The 20,328-nt window shown below is 41.5% G+C and overlaps 2 protein-coding genes across 2 annotated transcripts in view; one reads left to right on the top strand and one right to left on the bottom strand.

Annotated features, from left to right (window-relative positions):
- The window catches only part of TJP2 (tight junction protein 2), a 186,385-nt gene that overhangs the window by 137,069 nt on the left and 28,988 nt on the right, over positions 1 to 20,328 (bottom strand). Inside the window, exon 2 of the mRNA XM_082243994.1 lies at positions 12,359 to 12,479. The gene's annotated coding sequence lies outside the window, so the exon portion shown is untranslated. The remainder of the gene's footprint in view (positions 1 to 12,358; positions 12,480 to 20,328) is intronic.
- LOC309544387 (potassium channel subfamily K member 1-like) lies at positions 5,099 to 6,064 on the top strand (the record flags this gene model as incomplete). Its single annotated transcript, XM_082243303.1, has 1 exon — positions 5,099 to 6,064. The coding sequence occupies one exon, from the start codon at positions 5,099 to 5,101 to the stop codon at positions 6,062 to 6,064; it is 966 nt and encodes a 321-aa protein (XP_082099429.1).

Genomic DNA, 20,328 nt, shown 5'->3' on the forward strand with positions numbered 1-20,328 from the left:
TTTAGGAATTGTCACATTAATCTCTTTTGTGGGCACCACAATTCATACAGGTGTGCTTTGCAGTTTTGCTTTAAATATATATATATATATATATATATATATATATATATACACAGTATCTCACAAAAGTGAGTACACCCCTCACATTTTTGTAAATATTTTATTATATCTTTTCATGTGACACTTTGCTACAATGTAAAGTAGTGAGTGTACAGTTTGTATAACAGTGTAAATTTGCTGTCCCCTCAAAATAACTCAACACACAGCCTTCAATGGCTAAACTGCTGGCAACAAAAATGAGTACACCCTTAAGTGAAAACGTCCAAACTGGGCCCAATTAGCCATTTTCCCTCTCCGGTGTCATGTGACTTGTTAGTGTTAGAAGGTCTCAGGTGTGAATGGGGAGCAGGTGTGTTAAATTTAGTGTTATCGCTCTCACTCTCTCATACTGGTCGCTAGAATTTCAACATGGCACCTCATGGCAAAGAACTCGCTCAGGATCTGAAAAAAGAATTGTTGCTCTACATAAAGATGGTCTAGGCTATAAGAAGATTGCAGAGACCCTGAAACTGAGCTGCAGCATGGTGGCCAAGACAATAACAGCGGTTTACAAGGACAGGTACCACTCAGAACATGCCTCGCCATGGTTGACCAAAGAAGTTAAGTTCACATGCTCAGCGTCATATCCAGAGGTTGTCTTTGGGGAATAGACATATGAGTGCTGCCAGCATTGCTGCAGAGGTTGAAGGGGGGGGGGGGGGTCAGCCTGTAAGTGCTCAGACCATACGCCGCACACTGCATCAAATTGGTCTGCATGACTGTCGTTCCAGAAGGAAGCCTCTTCTAAAGATGATGCACAAGAAATCCCACGAACAGTTTGCTGAAGACAAGCAGACTAAGGACATGGATTACTGGAACCATATCCTGTGGTCTGATGAGACCAATATAAACGTATTTGGTTTAGATAGTGTCAAAGGTGTGTGGCGGCAACCAGGTGAGGAGTACAAAGATAAGTGTGTCTTGCCTACAGTCAAGCATGGTGGTGGGAGGGTCATGGTCTGGGGCTGCGTGAGTGCTGCTGGCACTGGGGAGCTACAGTTCATTGAGGGAACCATGAATGCTAACATATACTGTGACATATTGAAGCAGAGCATGATCCCTTCTCTTCGGAGACTGGGCAGCAGGGCAGTATTCCAACATGTTAACGACCCCAAACACACCTCCAAGATGACCACTGCCTTGCTAAAGAAGCTGAGGGTAAAGGTGATGGCCTGGCCAAGCATGTCTCCAGACCTAAACCCTATTGAGCATTTATGGGGCATCCTTAAAACGGATGGTGGAGGAGCGCAAGGTCTCTAAAATTCACCAGCTATGTGATGTTGTCATGGAGGAGTGGAAGAGGACTCCAGTGGCAACCTGTGAAGCTCTGGTAAACTCCATGCTCAAGAGGGTTAAGGCAGTGCTGGAAAATAATGGTGGCCACACAAAATATTGACAATTTGGGACCGATTTGGACATTTTCACTTAGGGGTGTACTCACTTTTGTTGCCAGTGGTTTAGACATTAATGGCTGTGTGTTGAGTTATTTTGAGGGGACAGCAAATTTACACTGTTTAACATGCTGTACACTCACTACTTTACATTGTAGCATAGTGTCATTTGTTCCGAGATGTCACATTTAGTCCCGGTTCACACTGGGGCAACTTGTCAGGCGACTTAGCCACCTAACAAGTCGCGCTCCATTCAGTGCAATGGAACCGTTCTAATCGGAGCAACTCAAGTCGATCCGACTTAGAAAAAGGTTCCTGCACTACTTTGGGGGCGACTTGCATTGACTTCTATTAGAGAAGTCGTTTGCCAGCCACGCTCAGGACGCGCTGCACGGGGCTGCTTCAGAGATACTGTGACAATGACACTTTGCTACACTGTAAGGTAGTGAGTGTACAGCTTGTATGACAGTGTAAAATTGCTGTCCCCTCAAAATAACTCACCACACAGCCATTAATGTCTAAACCGCTGGCAACAAAGGTGAGTACACCCCTAAGTGAGAATGTCCAAATTGGGCTCAATTAGCCATTTTCCCTCCCTGGTGTCATGTGATTCGTTAGTGTTACAAGGTCTCAGGTGTGAATGGGGAGCAGGTGTGTTACATTTGGTATTATCGCTCTCATTCTTTCATACTGGACACTGGAAGTTCAACACGGCATTTCATGGCATAGAGCACTCTGAGGATTTGAGAAAAAAAAAGAATTGTTGCTCTACATAAAGATGGCCTAGGCTATAAGAAGATTTCCAAGACACTGAAACTGAGCTGCAGCACAGTGGCCAAGACCATACAGCGGTTTAACAGGACAGGTACCACTCAGAACAGACCTCGTCATGGTTGACCAAAGAGGTTGAGTGCATGTGCTCAGTGTCATATCCAGAGGTTATCTTTGGGAAATATACATATGAGTGCTATCAGCATTGTTGCAGAGGTTGAAGGAGTGGGAGGTCAGCCTGTCAGTGCTCAGACCATACGCCGCACATTGCATCAAATTGGTTTGCATGGCTGTCGTCCCAGAAGGAAACCTCTTCTAAAGGTGATGCACAAGAAAGCCTGCAAACAGCTTGCTGAAGACAAGCAGGCTAAGGACATGGATTATTGGAACCATGTCCTGTGGTCTGATGAGACCAAGATAAACATATGGCGTCAACCATGTGTGGCGGCAACCAGGTGAGGAGTACAAAGACAAGTGTGTCTTGCCTACAGTCAAGCATGGTGGTGGGAGAGTCATGGTCTGGGGCTGCATGAGTGCTCCCGGCACCGGGGAGCTATAGTTCATTGAGGGAACCATGAATGCCAACATGTACTGTGACATACTGAAGCAGAGCATGATTCCCTCCCTTCGGAAACTGGGTTGCAGGGCAGTATTCCAACATGATAATGACCCCCAAACACACCTCCAAGACAACTACTGCCTTGCTAAAGTAGCTGAGGGTAAAGGTGATGGACTGGCCAAGCATATCTCCAGACCTAAACCCTATTGAGCATCCGTGGGGCATACTCAAATAGAAGGTGGAGGAGTGCAAGGTCTCTAACATCCACCTGCTCCGTGATATCGTCATGGAGGAGTGGAAGAGGACTCCAGTGGCAACCTGTGAAGCTCCGGTGAACTCCATGCCCAAGAAGGTTAAGGCAGTGCAGGAAAATAATGGTGACCACACAAAATATTGACACTTTGGGCCCCATTTGGACTCACTCTTGTTGCCAGCAGTTTATACATTATGGCTGTGTGTTGAGTTATTTTGAGGAAACAGCAAATTTACACAAATTTATACAAGCTGTACACTCACTACTTTACATTGTAGCAAAGTGTAATTTCTTCAGTGTTGTCACATGAAAAGATATAATAAAATATTTACAAAAACGTGAATGGTTTACTCACTTTTGTAAGATAATGTATATATATATATATATATATATATATATATATATATATATATATATATATATATATATATATATACACATATACATATACACACACACACACACACACACACACACACACACACAGCATATATTTAACAGTTTCACATTTTTTTGACAGAAAATTACTTAGAACCCCCAAACATTATATATTTTCTGAAAGCAGAGTCTCTGGAGATAGAGGTTGTTGCATTTTTTATATCTTGCGATATTTGCGCTACCATTTATCAAAACGCAACATTTCAGAAAAAATACAGTTACTGTGAATGCATTTTACTTCACAAAAACACATAATAATACCTAATATTTGGGTAAAATATAAAAGATTATGTTGTGCCACGTAAATAGATACCAAACATGTCACGCGTTAAAATTTTGCACGGCATGAAATACCTTAAAATCTCCATAGGTGACGCTTTTAAAGCCTTTACAGGTTACCGGTTTAGATTTAAACATGAGCTCTGGGGCTAGAATTATTGCTCTCACTCTGACGTTTACAGCAATAACTCACTTGTGTGGTGCAATTACTTCTTAACCACTTAGCGACCGCCCACGGCAGTTTTACTGCGGAAGGCAGCCGCTCCTGGGCAAAGCGACGTAGTACTATGTCGCTCACTCAGGAGACTCTAGGGGCGCGCTCCCGCCCCCGCTCATCAGCTAGGGAGCCAGTGCGTGTGACCGGCGGCTCCGATGGCCGCTGGCCACTCGCGATCTCCTGCCGCTGACAGAGAAGGTCATTCTCCCTTAGATGATCACAGAGGCTATGTGATCCTGCTATATAGGATCGCTTGTCTCTTTGATGATCTCACAAGCCACGCCCCTCTAAAGTTAGAATCACGCCCCTAGGGTCACATTTAACCCCTTAAGGGCCATACACACTATAAGATTTTCTGAAGACTTTTTCCTTCAGATTTACCTTTTCTATGTAGTGCAAGGGCCTGCCAGATTGCATACAAATTGAAAGTTTTAGGTTTGACCTCATATTATCTGGTTTTGGTAAATCTAAAGGAAAAAGTCTTCAGAAAATCTTATAGTGTGTATGGCCCATTAATCACCAGTACAGTTAATCCCTTTTCTGCCAGTGTCATTTTTACAAAAACAGTGCATATTTTTAGCACTGATTACTGTAGTAATGTCACTGGTACCCACAAAAGTGTCAAAAATGTCAGTTATTGGTTCGATCTGTCGCAGTCCCGCAAAAAATCGCAGATCGCCACCATTACTAGTAAAAAAAAACAAAACAATAAAAATGACATAAATCTTTCCCGTAGTTAGAAAACGCAATAACTTTTGGGCAAACCAATCAAAATACGCTTATTGCGATTTTTCTTTACCAAAAATATGTAGCAGAAAACAAATTGGCCTAAAATGTTAAAAAATTTTAATTTTTACATATTTTTTGGGGGGAATTTCATATAAAAAAATGTGAAAAATATTGTTATTTTTTCAAAATTGTCGCTCTTTTTTTTTTTATATCACAAAAAAATAAAAATTGCACAGGTGAGTGAGCAGGAATTTTTGGACTGGGCTAGTCCAGGTCAGAATTTCTTGTTGGTTTGTTACAGCCATTTTTGTGTTTGATCCAGATAGGATAGCTAGCTCCAAATAGCCCAGCTTCACCGCAATATGATAAGCTGCCAATGCCTTGTCTTACTGCTGGGCATCTATATGCTGTACTTAGTTGTTGGAGCTTTTATCTTTTCTGTCCTGGAACAACCATATGAGGACCAGCTGAGGGAGAAGGTGCTGAGCATGTGGGATGATTTCCTAGAAACCCACCCATGTCTGTCTGAGGAGAAACTGGAGGATTTCTTGCGTACAGCTCTGCTGGTCAAAAGCTTTGGTGTGTCAGTCCTGAGAAATATATCAGGCTTTGAGGTCAAATGGGACTTTGTATCTTCTCTCTTCTTTACTGGGACCACCCTAACCACTATTGGTTATGGACATCCCTTTCCCATCTCGCTGAGTGGAAAGGTATTTTGTGTATTTTACTCCATCATTGGAATCCCATTTACCTTATCTTTCTTATCTATTGTTGCTCAGAAATTGAGAGTTTTACTGCGAGACAAACCACTTCGCTACTTTCACCGCCGCTGGAACACCACAAATAAAAAGCTAGAGTGGATCCACGCCATGGTCCTAATTTCCATCCTGTTTCTCTTTTGCTTTTTCATTCCTGCAGTTTTCTTCAATTTTCTAGAAGAGAATTGGGGTTATGTGGATGCCCTGTACTTCTGCTTTATCTCTTTGACTACAGTTGGCCTTGGAGATTATGTACCTGGTGAACAGAGTGGCCAACGGTTGCCAGCACTCTACAAGCTCCTGGTTATCGGTTATTTATTATTCGGCCTGGTCTTTGTGTTTCTTATGGTTGAGATATTAAAGAACCTTATTAGCCATAACCAGGTCCTCCGTATGTTCCTACTGGGGTATGAAAATGGCAGGCAAGACAAGGAAATAGATCGCATTCCACCAAATGACTCTGAGGTTCCTTTTATTCCGAGACATGATGACACTACAAGGGGGAGGGTTACCCATTCTGTCTCTCCCAATGAGAAGTCCTATGGCTCCATAAACCCATCTTCTAGCTGATCTTAATACATTTACAGAAACAAAAGCTCCTGACAATATCACCTAAAGGCTAATTCACCCAAAATTGATTATTTCGATTTGGGTAGAAAGCAGGTGAATCATCTATTATGGTTTTTGAATCTCTTCAGGTCTCTGCAAAATTGATCTCCGTAAAATTGATCTCCATTAAAAAAAAAAAAAAAAATCTGCATTTGGAGAATATGAAGAATGTCCTTGCTGACCTGTCCTAAAAATGTTAATCCAGTCACTTAAGTACTTTACCCTGCAGCAAGGATGCAGATCAGGAGTTCTGACTTTCTTATCTGAATGCATAATTCAAATAGGCAACAAAGAAAGTACTGAAGCCACTCAAGCAAGTAATATTCTCAGGAGGTCAGCAATGGTAGCCTCTCTAATTCTCTAAAATACAGGATTTCTTAGAAGAACCATTCACCAATAAGCATTTTTAGATAACCCTAGCTTCACTCTTGAATTATTTCTATAGTTTGCCTTATCTTTCAGAAGATGGATGATGTTCAATGATTTGCTTGTATTCTTTCCCTGGTCCAGCAGAAATGTCAGATTAGGTGTCAGGATGTAAGGCTGCCTAAAATCACTGCTGATAAAAAGATTTACAAAACCTGTCTCGTATAACAGAAGTGCTCCCGGCATTACATGAAAGTGTAAAGGACATTATTGCGTTTAACCCTTCACCAGCACTCTAAAAATTCATTTATTTGCCCTGAACTTGGGCAAGAGTTAAATCACCCCCTGGGGAGCCTTATAGCAATTCCATGAGCTGATATTTTGGTCATGCAGGGAAAGAATTCAAGTAACTAGCAGCACACATGTCTATCCCTGGGAGGTAAGGTTTCAATATTGCAACATTTATAGAGTAGAGATTTAGATTGCACAAATGCCTGTTCTTCACTAATTCTTCAAAAGCAGGCCTTTCGCTATTAATCATTGGTATAATTCCTTTTTTTTTTTTAACTACAAACGTGTATAGACTTACTAGACTACTTGACACAATGCTGCCCCCTTTCTGTAAATGCTGATGTAAATAATAATAAAGGGGGAGAGAAATATATGCCTACGTTGAAGAAAACTCCTCTGGAGAGAGCTTTCCAATTTAGATCTAAGAAGGCGGTGGAGCTTCAGCCCACAAGCAACCACTCATCGTTGAGATGCCAGGATAGAGTAAAGTGCCCCTTTTTAAATATTTGTTGATCGCTATACAAACATGTTTGCATGGTTATGTACGCTGCATCAGAAAGTGACCACACAATCCAGGCCTCACGCATATCCCTATTCCCCACCCCCCCCCCCACTTCCTACACATACACCCCATCCAACATCCCCCGCCCCTTTTTTCCTTGCTGTTAATTTTTCTTTTGTTCATTTTCTACATTTAGCTCACATGGTTAAGCTTTTTCTTGATTGTTCTATGGAATACAAGGGCGGGTCTCTCATCGGGCACATATTTGATTTCTTTGGGGTCCCCTTGGCTTTGGTACCCTATAGTATACATGCCATGGAACACTATTCTAAAGGTTGTTCTGAGCAAGTTTCTTCTCTAGTAGATGGTCACGGTTTACTGAGATATAGAGCATCCGTTTGCTTGTTTATGTTATATACTGCATACGCCTGATGTGCTTCTTTTTTTCTGTGTACTGTTTGAAAATAAAGATTAAAAAACAAAATGGAAAAAAAAAAAAAAATTGCACAGGTGATCAAATACCACCAAGCTCTATTTGTGGGGAAAAAATGACGTCAATTTTGTTTGGGTACAGCGTCGAATGACTGCACAATTGTCCGTTAAAATCACGCAGTGCCGAATCGCAAAATAGGGCCTGGTCATTGAGCAGCCAAATCCTCCGGTCTTAAAGTGGTTAAATATGCATGCAGGACATAACTGCTCATTTGCATTTGTGTGTGAGCATTAAAGGGTGGGGGTAATATGTCAGGTTAGCAAGCCTGTCAGATCAAACAACTCAAAACACAGTGCAAACAAGTAGTGTGCAAATCTATAAATATAAATATCTCTAAAGGTGTTTGGAGAAAAAATGATATCCTCCCACCAAACAAATATATATTAATTAGACAAGTGAATAATAAATAATAACTATGCAACATATGTTCAAAACCTGTCAGATCAGCTAACGTAAGTGATGTTCTGTCAACTGACTTACCAAAAATACGTACTGCATATGCGTTCCAACGCCAGCAGGTTTGCTAATCTGACACCTGCAGTCAGAAGGCGGCAGCGGACATCTTGTTACAACCTGCCAAATCTTGAATTTCAGACTCATTATAGCAATAAAGTAATTATGTATGCTTATTAACAGTATTTTGAAACCTTTGAGACTGTTTTGATGTTCCATTTTGAAAGCCTAGAAGTTTGACGCTGAGCAGTGCGGGGTGTACCAAGATGGCTGTCGCCACCTTCTGACTGGAGGCTTTCAAAATTAAACATTAAAACAGTCTGACAGGTTTCAAAATACTGTACATTAGCATAATTGCTCACTTTTTTGCTATAATGAGTCTGAAATTCAAGACTTGGCTGGGTGTAACAAGATGTCTACTGCCGTCTTCTGACTGCAGGTGTTCTGTCAGATTAGAAAACCTGCTAGCAGTAGACCGCATGCGCAGTAAGTATTTTTGATCCGGAATGTCATTTCCGTTCCTGAACTTCCAGCTGATCTGACAGGTTTGCTAATCTGACAGAAAAGGGGCACTTTATTTTTTTTTCATATTTTATTATTTATTTTTTTTTACACTATCTTTTTTTTTTTTAAACTTATTTGCTATTACAAGGGATTAATACCATCCCTTCTGAAACTGTAGCTTGGGCAATGACAGGTACTTTTTATTGAGAGATCTGAGGCAGTTAGATCCCTGATCTTTCTTCTTCCCTTCAAGGGTTTCAGCCGACCTGACCACTTGCAGCAGTCTCGGGCTCCCCGATGGGACAGGAGAGCGCAAGAACGGCGGCAAGGAGGGGGGGGGGTGTATCCCTTCCGAGAAAAAATAAGGGATCACTTTTACATGAAAGAAGTTCACCAGCTGGGTCTGCAGTTGCAACCATGTCCCTGGTATAACAGTTTCCTCCCGAGGCTTTATACATATGGCCTAAGGGCTGAAGCGGTTAAAGCCCAGTTTAAAACCAGAATCTCCAAAAATATGCATTGGTCCATAAGGAGAATCTGTTTTTGGCTATGCAGGGCTAAGCAACAAGTTCACTTTAATGATGGCCCCCACAGGACCACACCTTCCTTCTCCTTAACATGCTCTCTGTTTTCATGGGACAGCACTGGAAGCTAGAGTGGCCAATCACTAAGCACCAGCACTGTCGCACACTCCCCCTATACATGGAGTATTGAATATTTATCTTTCCTCCCAAAGAGGACGAGGACAAGTTCCTAAAATAACTGTTTTGGCAGATGGCCGACAGCATACGCTGTTAGCACATACTGTTTACTGAAATAATTTAGGCAATCTATGATACACTGGTGCCAGTGGTGTATTTAGGTTTTGTGCTGCCCTAGGCAAGACTAAAATTGGGCGCCCCCTCCTATGTAAATTTGCCCCACTTCTTTTTTAACAGATGTGACTCCCTCCAAAATTTAAGGACTACAAGTCCCAGCATGAACCCCTGAGATCTCACAAGAGGGGGGGGGTGAGAGGGGGTTGGAGAGAGAGAGAGAGAGAGAGAGAGGGGTCGGGTGAGAGCGGGGATGAGAGAGAGAGAGAGAGAGAGAGGGGGGTGTGAGAGCGAGGTGGAATAGAGTGGGGGGATGAGAAAGAGGGGGGAATAGAGAGGGAGGATGAAAGAGGGGGATAAGAGAGAGAGAGGGGGGGATGAGAGAGAAAGAGAGAGAGGGAGGGAGGGGGATAGAGAGAGAGAGAGAGGGGATGAGAAAGGGGGATGAGAGAGAGAGAGAGAGAGGGGGGATAAGAGAGAGGGGGTGAGAGAGAAAGAGAGAGAGGGAGGGGGGATGAGAAAGGGGGATGAGAGAGAGAGAGAAGGGGGATAAGAGAGGGGGATGAGAGAGAAAGAGAGAGGTGAGGGAGAGAGAGTCCCAGCATGAACCCCTGAGATCTCACAAGAGGGGGGGGGGGGTGAGAGGGGGTTGGAGAGAGAGAGAGAGAGAGAGAGAGAGAGAGGGGTCGGGTGAGGGAGAGTGAGAGCGGGGATGAGAGAGAGAGGGGGGTGTGAGAGCGAGGTGGAATAGAGTGGGGGGATGAGAAAGAGGGGGGAATAGAGAGGGAGGATGAAAGAGGGGGATGAGAGAGAGAGAGGGGGGGATGAGAGAGAAAGAGAGAGAGGGAGGGGGATAGAGAGAGAGAGGGGATGAGAAAGGGGGATGAGAGAGAGAGAGAGAGGGGGGATAAGAGAGAGGGGGTGAGAGAGAAAGAGAGAGAGGGAGGGGGGATGAGAAAGGGGGATGAGAGAGAGAGAGAAGGGGGATAAGAGAGGGGGATGAGAGAGAAAGAGAGGTGAGGGAGAGAGAGAGGAGGGGTGAGAGAGCTAGAGAGAGGGGGGTGGGTGAGAGAGGGTGAGTGAGAGAGAGAGAGGGGGGGTGAGAGAGGCAGCTCTAGCAACCAGTGGCCAATAGAGTCTAAGGTGGGGGGTGGCTTTTGTGCTGCCCCCCTGCAAAGTGCCGCCCTAGGCCTGGGCCTTGTTGGCCTAGGCCAAAATACAGCACTGACTGGTGCATGGGCAACATATCAGACCCAGACGTTGTCACCTGGGTATGTGCTTATGGCTGTGCAAACAGTGGTTGTGCAGTCTCCTAATTGGAGCAATGGGAAGTATTAATGGCTAATAAAAGTTATATGTTCTTGCTAACAAATGATACTGTCATTTTTTTCATAAGCTAGCATTGTTAACTTAGTATCTTGATAGTTCTCACAAGTTCACTTTAAAGCATCCTTTCACTCTAGTCTGGGTGCCTTGACTCTCTCATTCATTCTGTAGGGCCTATGGTCATGCATGTGCACTGCAGCACATGCGTTGGCAGAAAAAAATTATATAAACACTACCCAGGGTGTCAGAGAGCCAGGCAGTGGGGAGCTGCTCTTTGCTAAATATGAGATCTGAATGCAAGCATACAAGGTAAGAGGGGTTGGGGAACCCAAGCCTAACTTTTTAGTTTGATGGGGATGTTGGCTGTAACATTGCAAAAGCTTTTAGCAATATCCAGCAGGATTTCAGCAATTATACTGAAAAATGTTAACTTACTGAAAATACACTATATTTCGCCTTTAAATGTGGCAACTGTTGGCAGGCACATAAGAGCTTGAACTTGGCATGAGCCTGGCATTCTGCACGTCCTACTAGCAGTGGGCAGATAAGGTGGGAAAGGTCACGATGACTTGAACAAGTACAGGGAACTATGTTTTCCATAATCTCTCTTCAACCCATTTTATATTGTTCAGTAAGGGGAATTTGTGCCCTAGACCATATCCACCTCTAGATTAGGTCCTAAATGAACACATTTGTTGAATAATTTGGTTTGGTGAATGATAGTTCAAGATAAGCAGAAACAATTTCAGAAGTATTTATATTATTACTGTATGAAACATCATTTTAGGTATTTATGTAGATTCTGTAGAGGGATGGGGGTCTCTAAAACCATTTAAAAGGCTCACTCACATACACTATAAAAAAAGAAAATTAGCAAATATCTGTACCTGGGACGAATCAATGGCAAGCTGCGGCTGTAACTGCACATCCAACCGCATTTATATGTATACAGAGAATATTAAACTTCCCTGGGAAAAAACTCTCTATGTCCAGGGGCACACATCCATCCCTGTAGGCATGCAAGCACTTTGATGTTTGGTAACCAGCATACAACCGCAGCCTGACATTGATTTTTACAGGAGGCGGCACGCAACCCCTTGGACTCCTATGGGTAGAAATTTGCTACTTTTTAGTGGTGTACTGACCTTTGCGCCCATGTGAATGAGATGTATTAGAAGAATTAACACAATAATTGGTAAACCTATCTAATAGTTGCCTAATTTTTTTTTAAAAAAATAGGCTGCATTTGGTGGGCCAGGAAACAAAAAAATGTGGCAAATGTGTGACGCAAATCCATGGTTCTTGTATTCTGTCTGTTGTATTTTAAATCAGAGGAAATTTAAACTTTATGCAGCATTTTCCACTCTACACCAAACACACTATATACAATTCTAATTTGCTGATGGGGGAGACTACTACATTGTGGTGCCTATATTTTCATTTATTAAGTTAACTGAAAAGGTCTTAAAAGCAATGCAGTCAAAAGGTGAAGATATGGGCCATACCTGGTGAAGCAATCTGCTGCGAGATGTCTTGTGTGTTGGCCCAGTCACGTGCTTTGGCGGAGCCTTCCAGCGTGGGTCTGTGTACCACTCACATGCGCTGGGTAATACTGTGGTCCTTTGCCTAAAATATTTCAAAAAATGTACACATGAGAAGTGGATAAAGTGAAGAAAGTGTAATGGGTGATACCCAAATTTCATTTTATCATGGTTGAATAACCGTCAATATATATTGTATTTAAATTATTTATAAATCGCTCTCTTTTTTTCCAGAAACCAAATGTACTGTATACAGTATATACAGTGGGTACGGAAAGTATTCAGACCCCCTTAAATTTTTCACTCTGTTATATTGCAGCCATTTGCTAAAATCATTTAAGTTCATTCTTCTTCCTCATGAATGTACACATAGCACCCCATACTGACAGAAAAACACAGAATTGTTGACATTGTTGCAGATTTATTAAAAAAGAAAAACTGAAATATCACATGGTCCTAAGTATTCAGACCCTTTGCTGTGACACTCATATATTTAACTCAGGTGCTTTCCATTTCTTCTGATCATCCTTGAGATGGTTCTACACCTTCATTTGAGTCCAGCTGTGTTTGATTATACTGATTGGACTTGATTAGGAAAGCCACACACCTGTCTATATAAGACCTTCCAGATCACAATGCATGTCAGAGCAAATGAGGATCACGAGGTCAAAGGAACTGCCTGAAGAGCTCAGAGACAGAATTGTGGCAAGGCACAGATCTGGCCAAGGTTACAAAAATATTTCTGCTGCACTTAAGGTTCCTAAGAGCACAGTGGCCTCCATAATCCTCAAATGGAAGACGTTTGGGAGGACCAGAACCCTTCCTAGAGCTGGCCGTCCGGCCAAACTGAGCTATCGGGGGAGAAGAGCCTTGGTGAGAGAGGTAAAGAACAACCCAAAGATCACTGTGGCTGAGCTCCAGAGATGCAGTCAGGAGATGGGAGAAAATTGTAGAAAGTCAACCATCACTGCAGCCCTCCACCAGTCGGGGCTTTATGGCAGAGTGGCCCGACGGAAGCCTCTCCTCAGTGTAAGACACATGAAAGCCTGCATGGAGTTTGCTAAAAAAACACCTGAAGGACTCCAAGATGGTGAGAAATAAGATTCTCTGGTCTGATGAAACCAAAATATAACTTTTTGGCCTTAATTCTAAGCGGTATGTGTGGAGAAAACCAGGCACTGCTCATCACCTGTCCAATACAGTCCCAACAGTGAAGCATGGTGGTGGCAGCATCATGCTGTGGGGGTGTTTTTCAGCTGCAGGGACAGGACGACTGGTTGCAATCGAGGGAAAGATGAATGCGGCCAAGTACAGGGATATCCTGGACAAAAACCTTCTCCAGAGTGCTCTGGACCTCAGACTGGGCCGAAGGTTTACCTTCCAACAAGACAATGACCATAAGCACACAGCTAAAATAACGAAGGAGTGGCTTCACAACAACTCCGTGACTGTTCTTGAATGGCCCAGCCAGAGCCCTGACTTAAACCCAATTGAGCATCTCTGGAGAGACCTAAAAATGGCTGTCCACAAACGTTTACCATCCAACCTGACAGAACTGGAGAGGATCTGCAAGGAGGAATGGCAGAGGATCCCCAAATCCAGGTGTAAAAAACTTGTTGCATCTTTCCCAAAAAGACTCCTGGCTGTATTAGATCAAAAGGGGGCTTCTACTAAATACTGAGCAAAGGGTCTGAATACTTAGGACCATGTGATATTTCAGTTTTTCTTTTTTAATAAATCTGCAACAATGTCAACAATTCTGTGTTTTTCTGTCAGTATGGGGTGCTATGTGTACATTCATGAGGAAGAAGAATGAACCTAAATGATTTTAGCAAATGGCTGCAATATAACAAAGAGTAAAAAATTTAAGGGGGTCTGAATACTTTCCGTACCCACTGTATAAATTACTAAAAGACATAGAAAAAAACGGTAGTTGTCATTATTAGTAATTTGTTTAAAAAAAATGGTCTGGTTGTTCCAATGCAGCATTGTATTATTACTCTATATATCTCGGTACTCAAACACTATGAGTTTAATTTTAGCATATAGAAATGTGATAATTTACATGTTTTCTTCTTTATAAATGCATTTTCTGCTTTAAAACATTTTCTCTTCTGTGTTCACTGCTTATTTTTATTTTCTTGTTGCATGAATAACATACACTGACACCAATTAGAACCAAAAAAGCTGCTTGAATAAGCTGCAAAGCAACATCCTCACCATTACAGAACAAGTCCGACTGAATGTGACTAACTACTACTAGCGAGACCTGGATAAATGAGAACCTTTATAGACATGCTGTGATATGTCTGTATTTTTAGCTGTGTCCTATTTCACAATCCTAAAATAACCCATGTTCCACCTGCCCGAATACATAAAAAATGTATAAGGGCCGAATACCAGTTTTGTGTTACGATAGCGCTCGTTATCCGTAACGGTGCCTTTCATTTTTAATGGCACCCCAATACACATGCGTTGTAACCCACCACAATGCCTAGTAATGTGTAATGCATTACATAACAAAAAAAAAGGGTCAGGTCTGATTTTGGGCAAACTGTGGTGCATTGGCAGCCCACTCAAAATGAATGGGTTTTATTAATAAATTAGCCTTTAATTAGATTTTAATTCATTTTTATTTTTTTTACTAAATTTCTGCTTTTTCAGAACAATCCTTTTCATTGAGATACAGTAGTCTCGATTGTCCAGTTGACTAATAAAAGCACAAGTGCGCCCTTTCTGATTCAAATCATTTTTAGATAATGTTCTTAATTATAGGGAAGTTGCTTTTTTATGTTAAATTAAAGTACACTAGGTTGCTTTTAATTATTGCATCAGAAGGAACCTTAGGCTGGCCATACATTATACCATTTTCTTATTTAGATTTACCAAAACCATATAATATAAGGTCAAACCTAATCACTTTCAATTTGTATGCAATCAAGCAGACCCTGCACTACATAGTTGAAGGTAAATCTAAAGGAAATTGAATAAGAAAATGGTATAATGTATGGCCAGCCTAAGAAATGGCATCTCTGCATTGTTTTTATTGCCTTTAATTTGACTACACGCAGCACTTATATGTTAGAAAATCAACCATTACATTTCAGGCTTTTACAGTACAATCAGACTAATATCTTACAAATATGTAATCATTATAATGCACATGAGTTAGGGAGGGGGAAGCATTTTAATCCAGCACAAATAACGACTAACAGGAGTGAGACAATATTTATTCCTGACAAACTCGAACACATATGTACACAATTGGACAAACAGCTATATACTTGAGAAATGTTGACGAGGAGGTGTGTGTGCAATGTCCAATGATGAAAACACAGAGAACAAACTCAAAGGACCAGTTGTTTCTTGCCTTACCCTGCATACTGCCACAGATTTGCATGTCTTCCCTCTGGAAGCAGTTCTCTCTTATTCAGGGGGGTGATGCCAATGGCAGCCTCTAGAATAGTAAAATATTTCTTGTACCTCATGCTGCCTCTGTCACTCCACCTCTGCATCAAGTTGTGACTGGGTGAACCGCTGCGCCTGCCTGCGACTTTTGATCTCACATCTGTAAGCAGCTGCTGTTATCTAGTTAAACCATGCATGATGGCTATAACACAACCTAATCGTAATGCCGGGTTTTAAAAACGCTATTATAACCGGGACCAAAAAAAAGAGATGCATAGCGCAGAGTAGGTTGTGTGTAACGTCACTCTTATATAATTCCAGTGATCTTGAAATAAAGCCTTAATGAAAATTCTCTGCAGTTACAATCATGTTGTAAGCCTCACCATACAGACTAGAACTCCAATTCACTAATCCCTAGATAAATCTTTTAGGTCAGCAATCTACCAAGTGTTACGGGTCTACAATAAGAGACTGCTGCAGCAGTTTAAGTGGACTTTAACTGATAGGGTCGAGGTCATACGATTATTATCATTGGCCCCAATACCAAGACCTCAATCCAATGGAATCTGCTTCTCAGTGAGGATCTTTTGATATTTCCTTTCCTGTATTTATCCCAGTTTATTGAATTTATCGTAGTAGAATTTTAATCCATCTTTAGAAGCACACCATATGACAGCAAAAGTGGCACCATATTGAACTGAAAAAAAACAAATATACTTATGACCGAGCTTGGTTCAGTGATATGTCTAACCACAGCTAGCCATAAGTTACAGAACATTTGCAAATAGTTAGGGCCATCTATATTTGTGCCTTGTAGAAACTGCATTGCAGTTCCATTTATTTTGAATGGCACCCCAACTTACTATTACTGTAGCAGGAAATGCGCCTTTACTGCAGTGTAGTGTGGTGAACGTCACATGCATCACAAGACATGGCGATGCCACCTGCTGTGGTGAACGCCATTAAAAAAGAATGGAACCTTTCAAATTTTTAGTATATTAAGATAAGGTGTGCTGCCAGCTAAAACCAAACATTTTTCCCTGTGTTCATGGCAATGTAGATTGAAAGGGGAATATAGCTCTTCTAGTGTTAAATGCAAACATTCACTATGAGCTTTATGTTACATAAAAAAAAAACATGATATTTTAATCAACAGACTTTGGGACCCATATTTTGGGGTAAATATACAGGGTGTGTGTAAATAATGCCTCTTTTTTTCTAATTTTTACAATTTCCTTAAAAAAAAAAAAAAAAAAAAGTAAATAAAAAATATAAGTATGCGATTCTGATATCAAATAAAACCCTATCTGTCTAAAAAGTACATATAATACGTTGGAGTAGACAAATACTAAAAAGTTTAAAGCTGCACTTCAGGCGGTTTTTATCCCATGCAGTGGGGTTGTGCAGTGGGTTAACTGCTCCTCTTTGTCTGAGGATTTGGAAAGCCAAGATATACTCACCTAATCCTCCAAACCTCCCAGCGCATGACCAGTCCCTTCGGTTCCTGCCCCCCTACTGGCCAGTGGTCTTGTGGGGACTGTTCCTGACATCATCACTCCCATAGACCGGCTGTGGACATGAAGACGCTAGGAACATTCCACCACTGGACGTTGGGGGGGTCGCCATTTTCTGGAGGATCAAAGGATCAGGTGAGTATGGGTTCTGTAATCACCCCTAGACAAAACTAGCCATTAACCCAGGCAAAGCACCACTGCATGGGGGAAAAAAATTGCCCGGAGTTGGGCTTTAAGGTGCGTATCTGAGATATCTTGGAAATGAAAAGACATCTGGGACTCAAGAGGATTAAGAGAGAAAACCCTGGGACTCGAGTTGTAGTCAGTCCACCCAAAACAAATGTACTTTTAAAAAATTGCCAGAGGGCTGAAACATTGTGTGTGTTAGCTTTTTTTTTTTTTTTTTTTCTTTTTAAAGGCACCCTAATGCACTGATGCAGTGCAGCACACCACAAAGCACTCAAACTACATTGAACAAAATTTGCATTTCCCATTGACATGATTCTTTTTATCAGTTCTGGTTGCATTGGCAGCCCATTCATTTAAATAGACTGACTTTGTGCAACACTCGTTAGCGCTTAGCATGATGTGTTAAAGTGGTTGTAAACCCCTGAAATTAAAAATTAAAAAAGCATATCCTAATATAGTATGTATTTGCCTCAACCCAAAACACCTAGAGTAATTCCTGTCTGCTATGTTATTCCTCTGCTATCTGCATGAGTCACTTCTGACAGTCTATGCTGACACCAAGCAATCCTGGGAGACGTCCCGCCCCCCTCCCCCAGCACACAGAAGGGGATTGACAGCCTCAGCTGTGCACGTTTCCCTATGAGACTCTGAAGGTAGGTGTATCCATTCCCTCCAATCTGGTGTCAGATTACACAAAGTTCCCTATTCTATACTGTGCAGTGTGTGATATCCAATCCAAGCCCCGTGCCTGCTGAAGCTTACCAATGCCATGTACAGTGTGTACTATGAACTGCTGTAGAGGAGAAAGGCTGCAGATAAACAGGTACAAGTTAAGTGGTTTTGTTTTATTTCTGTGTATCACCTGAGACTAGTCATTTCACTGAGTATACATAAGGGGGTTTTACTACTTTAATGGAATGCAGATGAATGGCAAAATGTTAATGGGCCCAGATGATCTCTTTATGTCACTGCGGGACCCCAGCATTAGGACTCATGCGCATGAGTCCCTAGGTCTGCTTATCTGTTGCAGCAGCTTCAGCAGGTCCTATGATCCTTGTTATGTTTATGGCTTATTTTATAAATGATGAATGCAACAGCAGTGGTGGGAACATTGCTTTTGTATCAGGATTGAGGCCCCCAGATAGGTGGAAAGAAAGAGTACTGGCCGAATAGGTAACTCTTGCAATTTTAAATAGATTTTAGTGCACTGACTTTTTAAAGCTCAACTCCACCTAAAAAACTTTATTTTTTTTGTGCACAGAATTGGAAAGGGAGCTTGGAGCTTGTAATTATCAAGAAATGTATGCACATCACTAATATCTAGACTATTTTGCAAACAACAATAAAACTCCTCAGTGTATCAACCTGATAGTATAATCTTTTTAAATATATAGAGTAAGCACACCACATACCAAGAAAAGTTTTCCAATAAAGTTGTATTCAGTGTATAGGCACAATTATGCAATAAATAATACAAATTATACAATTATACAATAGGATTTTCAATTATGTCACATCAGGCAATAAACCTTTGCTGAATTATACTTACTTGGATATTTCTACCTATTGTATAATCATGTTTATAGTCCGAGTACAACTTTATTGTAAAAGCATGCTTGGTATGTGGTGTGCTTACTCTGTATATTTAAAATTAAGGGTAAGTGTCTGTGTCAGTTTTTATGGCCATATGTGTACATATTGGAGAGGTTTCCCATCACTTGCTGTCCAGACACAAAGTGATGAGAAATCTTTCCAATGAAGATACATAAAAAACATTTTTAGAAGAGTAAGGAAGGGCTGGAACTTCTGGCTTTGTCTATATTGCTGTCCGTGCTTTCCTGTCGCAGACAATCATTCCCCCTTTGTTTGTATTGGTGTCACAGAGCCAGAATGTAAGAAATGGGGACATGGAAATAAAACCTGACAAAAATGTTAAAGCAATATTATACCCAAAACCAAAAATGTAATACAGTATATTACAGCTTACCAATAACTACATGTGGTTGTTGCATTAGTTTTCTTTTTTTAGGATTTTTTCCCCTGTTTTCACCTTGTGATCCAGCCAGTAACACCCTTCCTAAATTAGTATACCTCCGCTCTGGAGAATGGAGCAACAGAGAGACCTTTGGACAGCTGCATTGTCACATGAATGAAAAGAAAAAAGGAGACGCAAACACCTAGTGCATTACCCATGGTCACCATATAAAATATTTTAATAAAATGCCAAATGCATACTCACAGACAATAAGAATGATAAAAATCGCATAACAAGAATCCACCACACATGAAATGGAACATGTCCTTATAGATAGGACCGCTAATGCTCTGATGAAGGGAGCTTGACTCCCGAAACACGTTAGCGGTCCTATCTATAAGGACATGTTCCATTCCATGTGTGGTGGATTCTTGTTATGTGATTTTTATTTTTATCATTCTCCTTGTCTGCGAATATGCATTTGGCATTTTATTAAAATATTTTATATGGTGACCACGGGTAATGCACTAGGTGTTTGCGCCTCCTTTTTCTTTTCTTTTCATGTGACAATGCAGCTGTCCAAAGGTCTCTCTGTTGCTCCATCATTTTTCTTTTCTTTCATGTACCCATGTTGGAGTTCCCTGCCTGAGGAGAGCAGCACGCCGGTCATCCCCTTTGGAGTGAGCGCTTGGCTTAATTGTTAGCTGCATTGTCAGTCTGGGGGGGGGGGGGGGATTTGGGTGTGTACAGTATGGTGCAGAGGTAAAAATACACACACAGTCCAGGTGCAAATAGTGGAATTTCTATTAAAGTTAAGGAAAAGCAGTTCACAACAAGCCTGGTGGAAG

Source organism: Pelophylax lessonae (genome assembly GCF_965119305.1).
Source record: "Pelophylax lessonae genome assembly, chromosome: 1".
In the NCBI taxonomy this organism is placed as follows: Eukaryota; Metazoa; Chordata; class Amphibia; order Anura; family Ranidae; genus Pelophylax; species Pelophylax lessonae.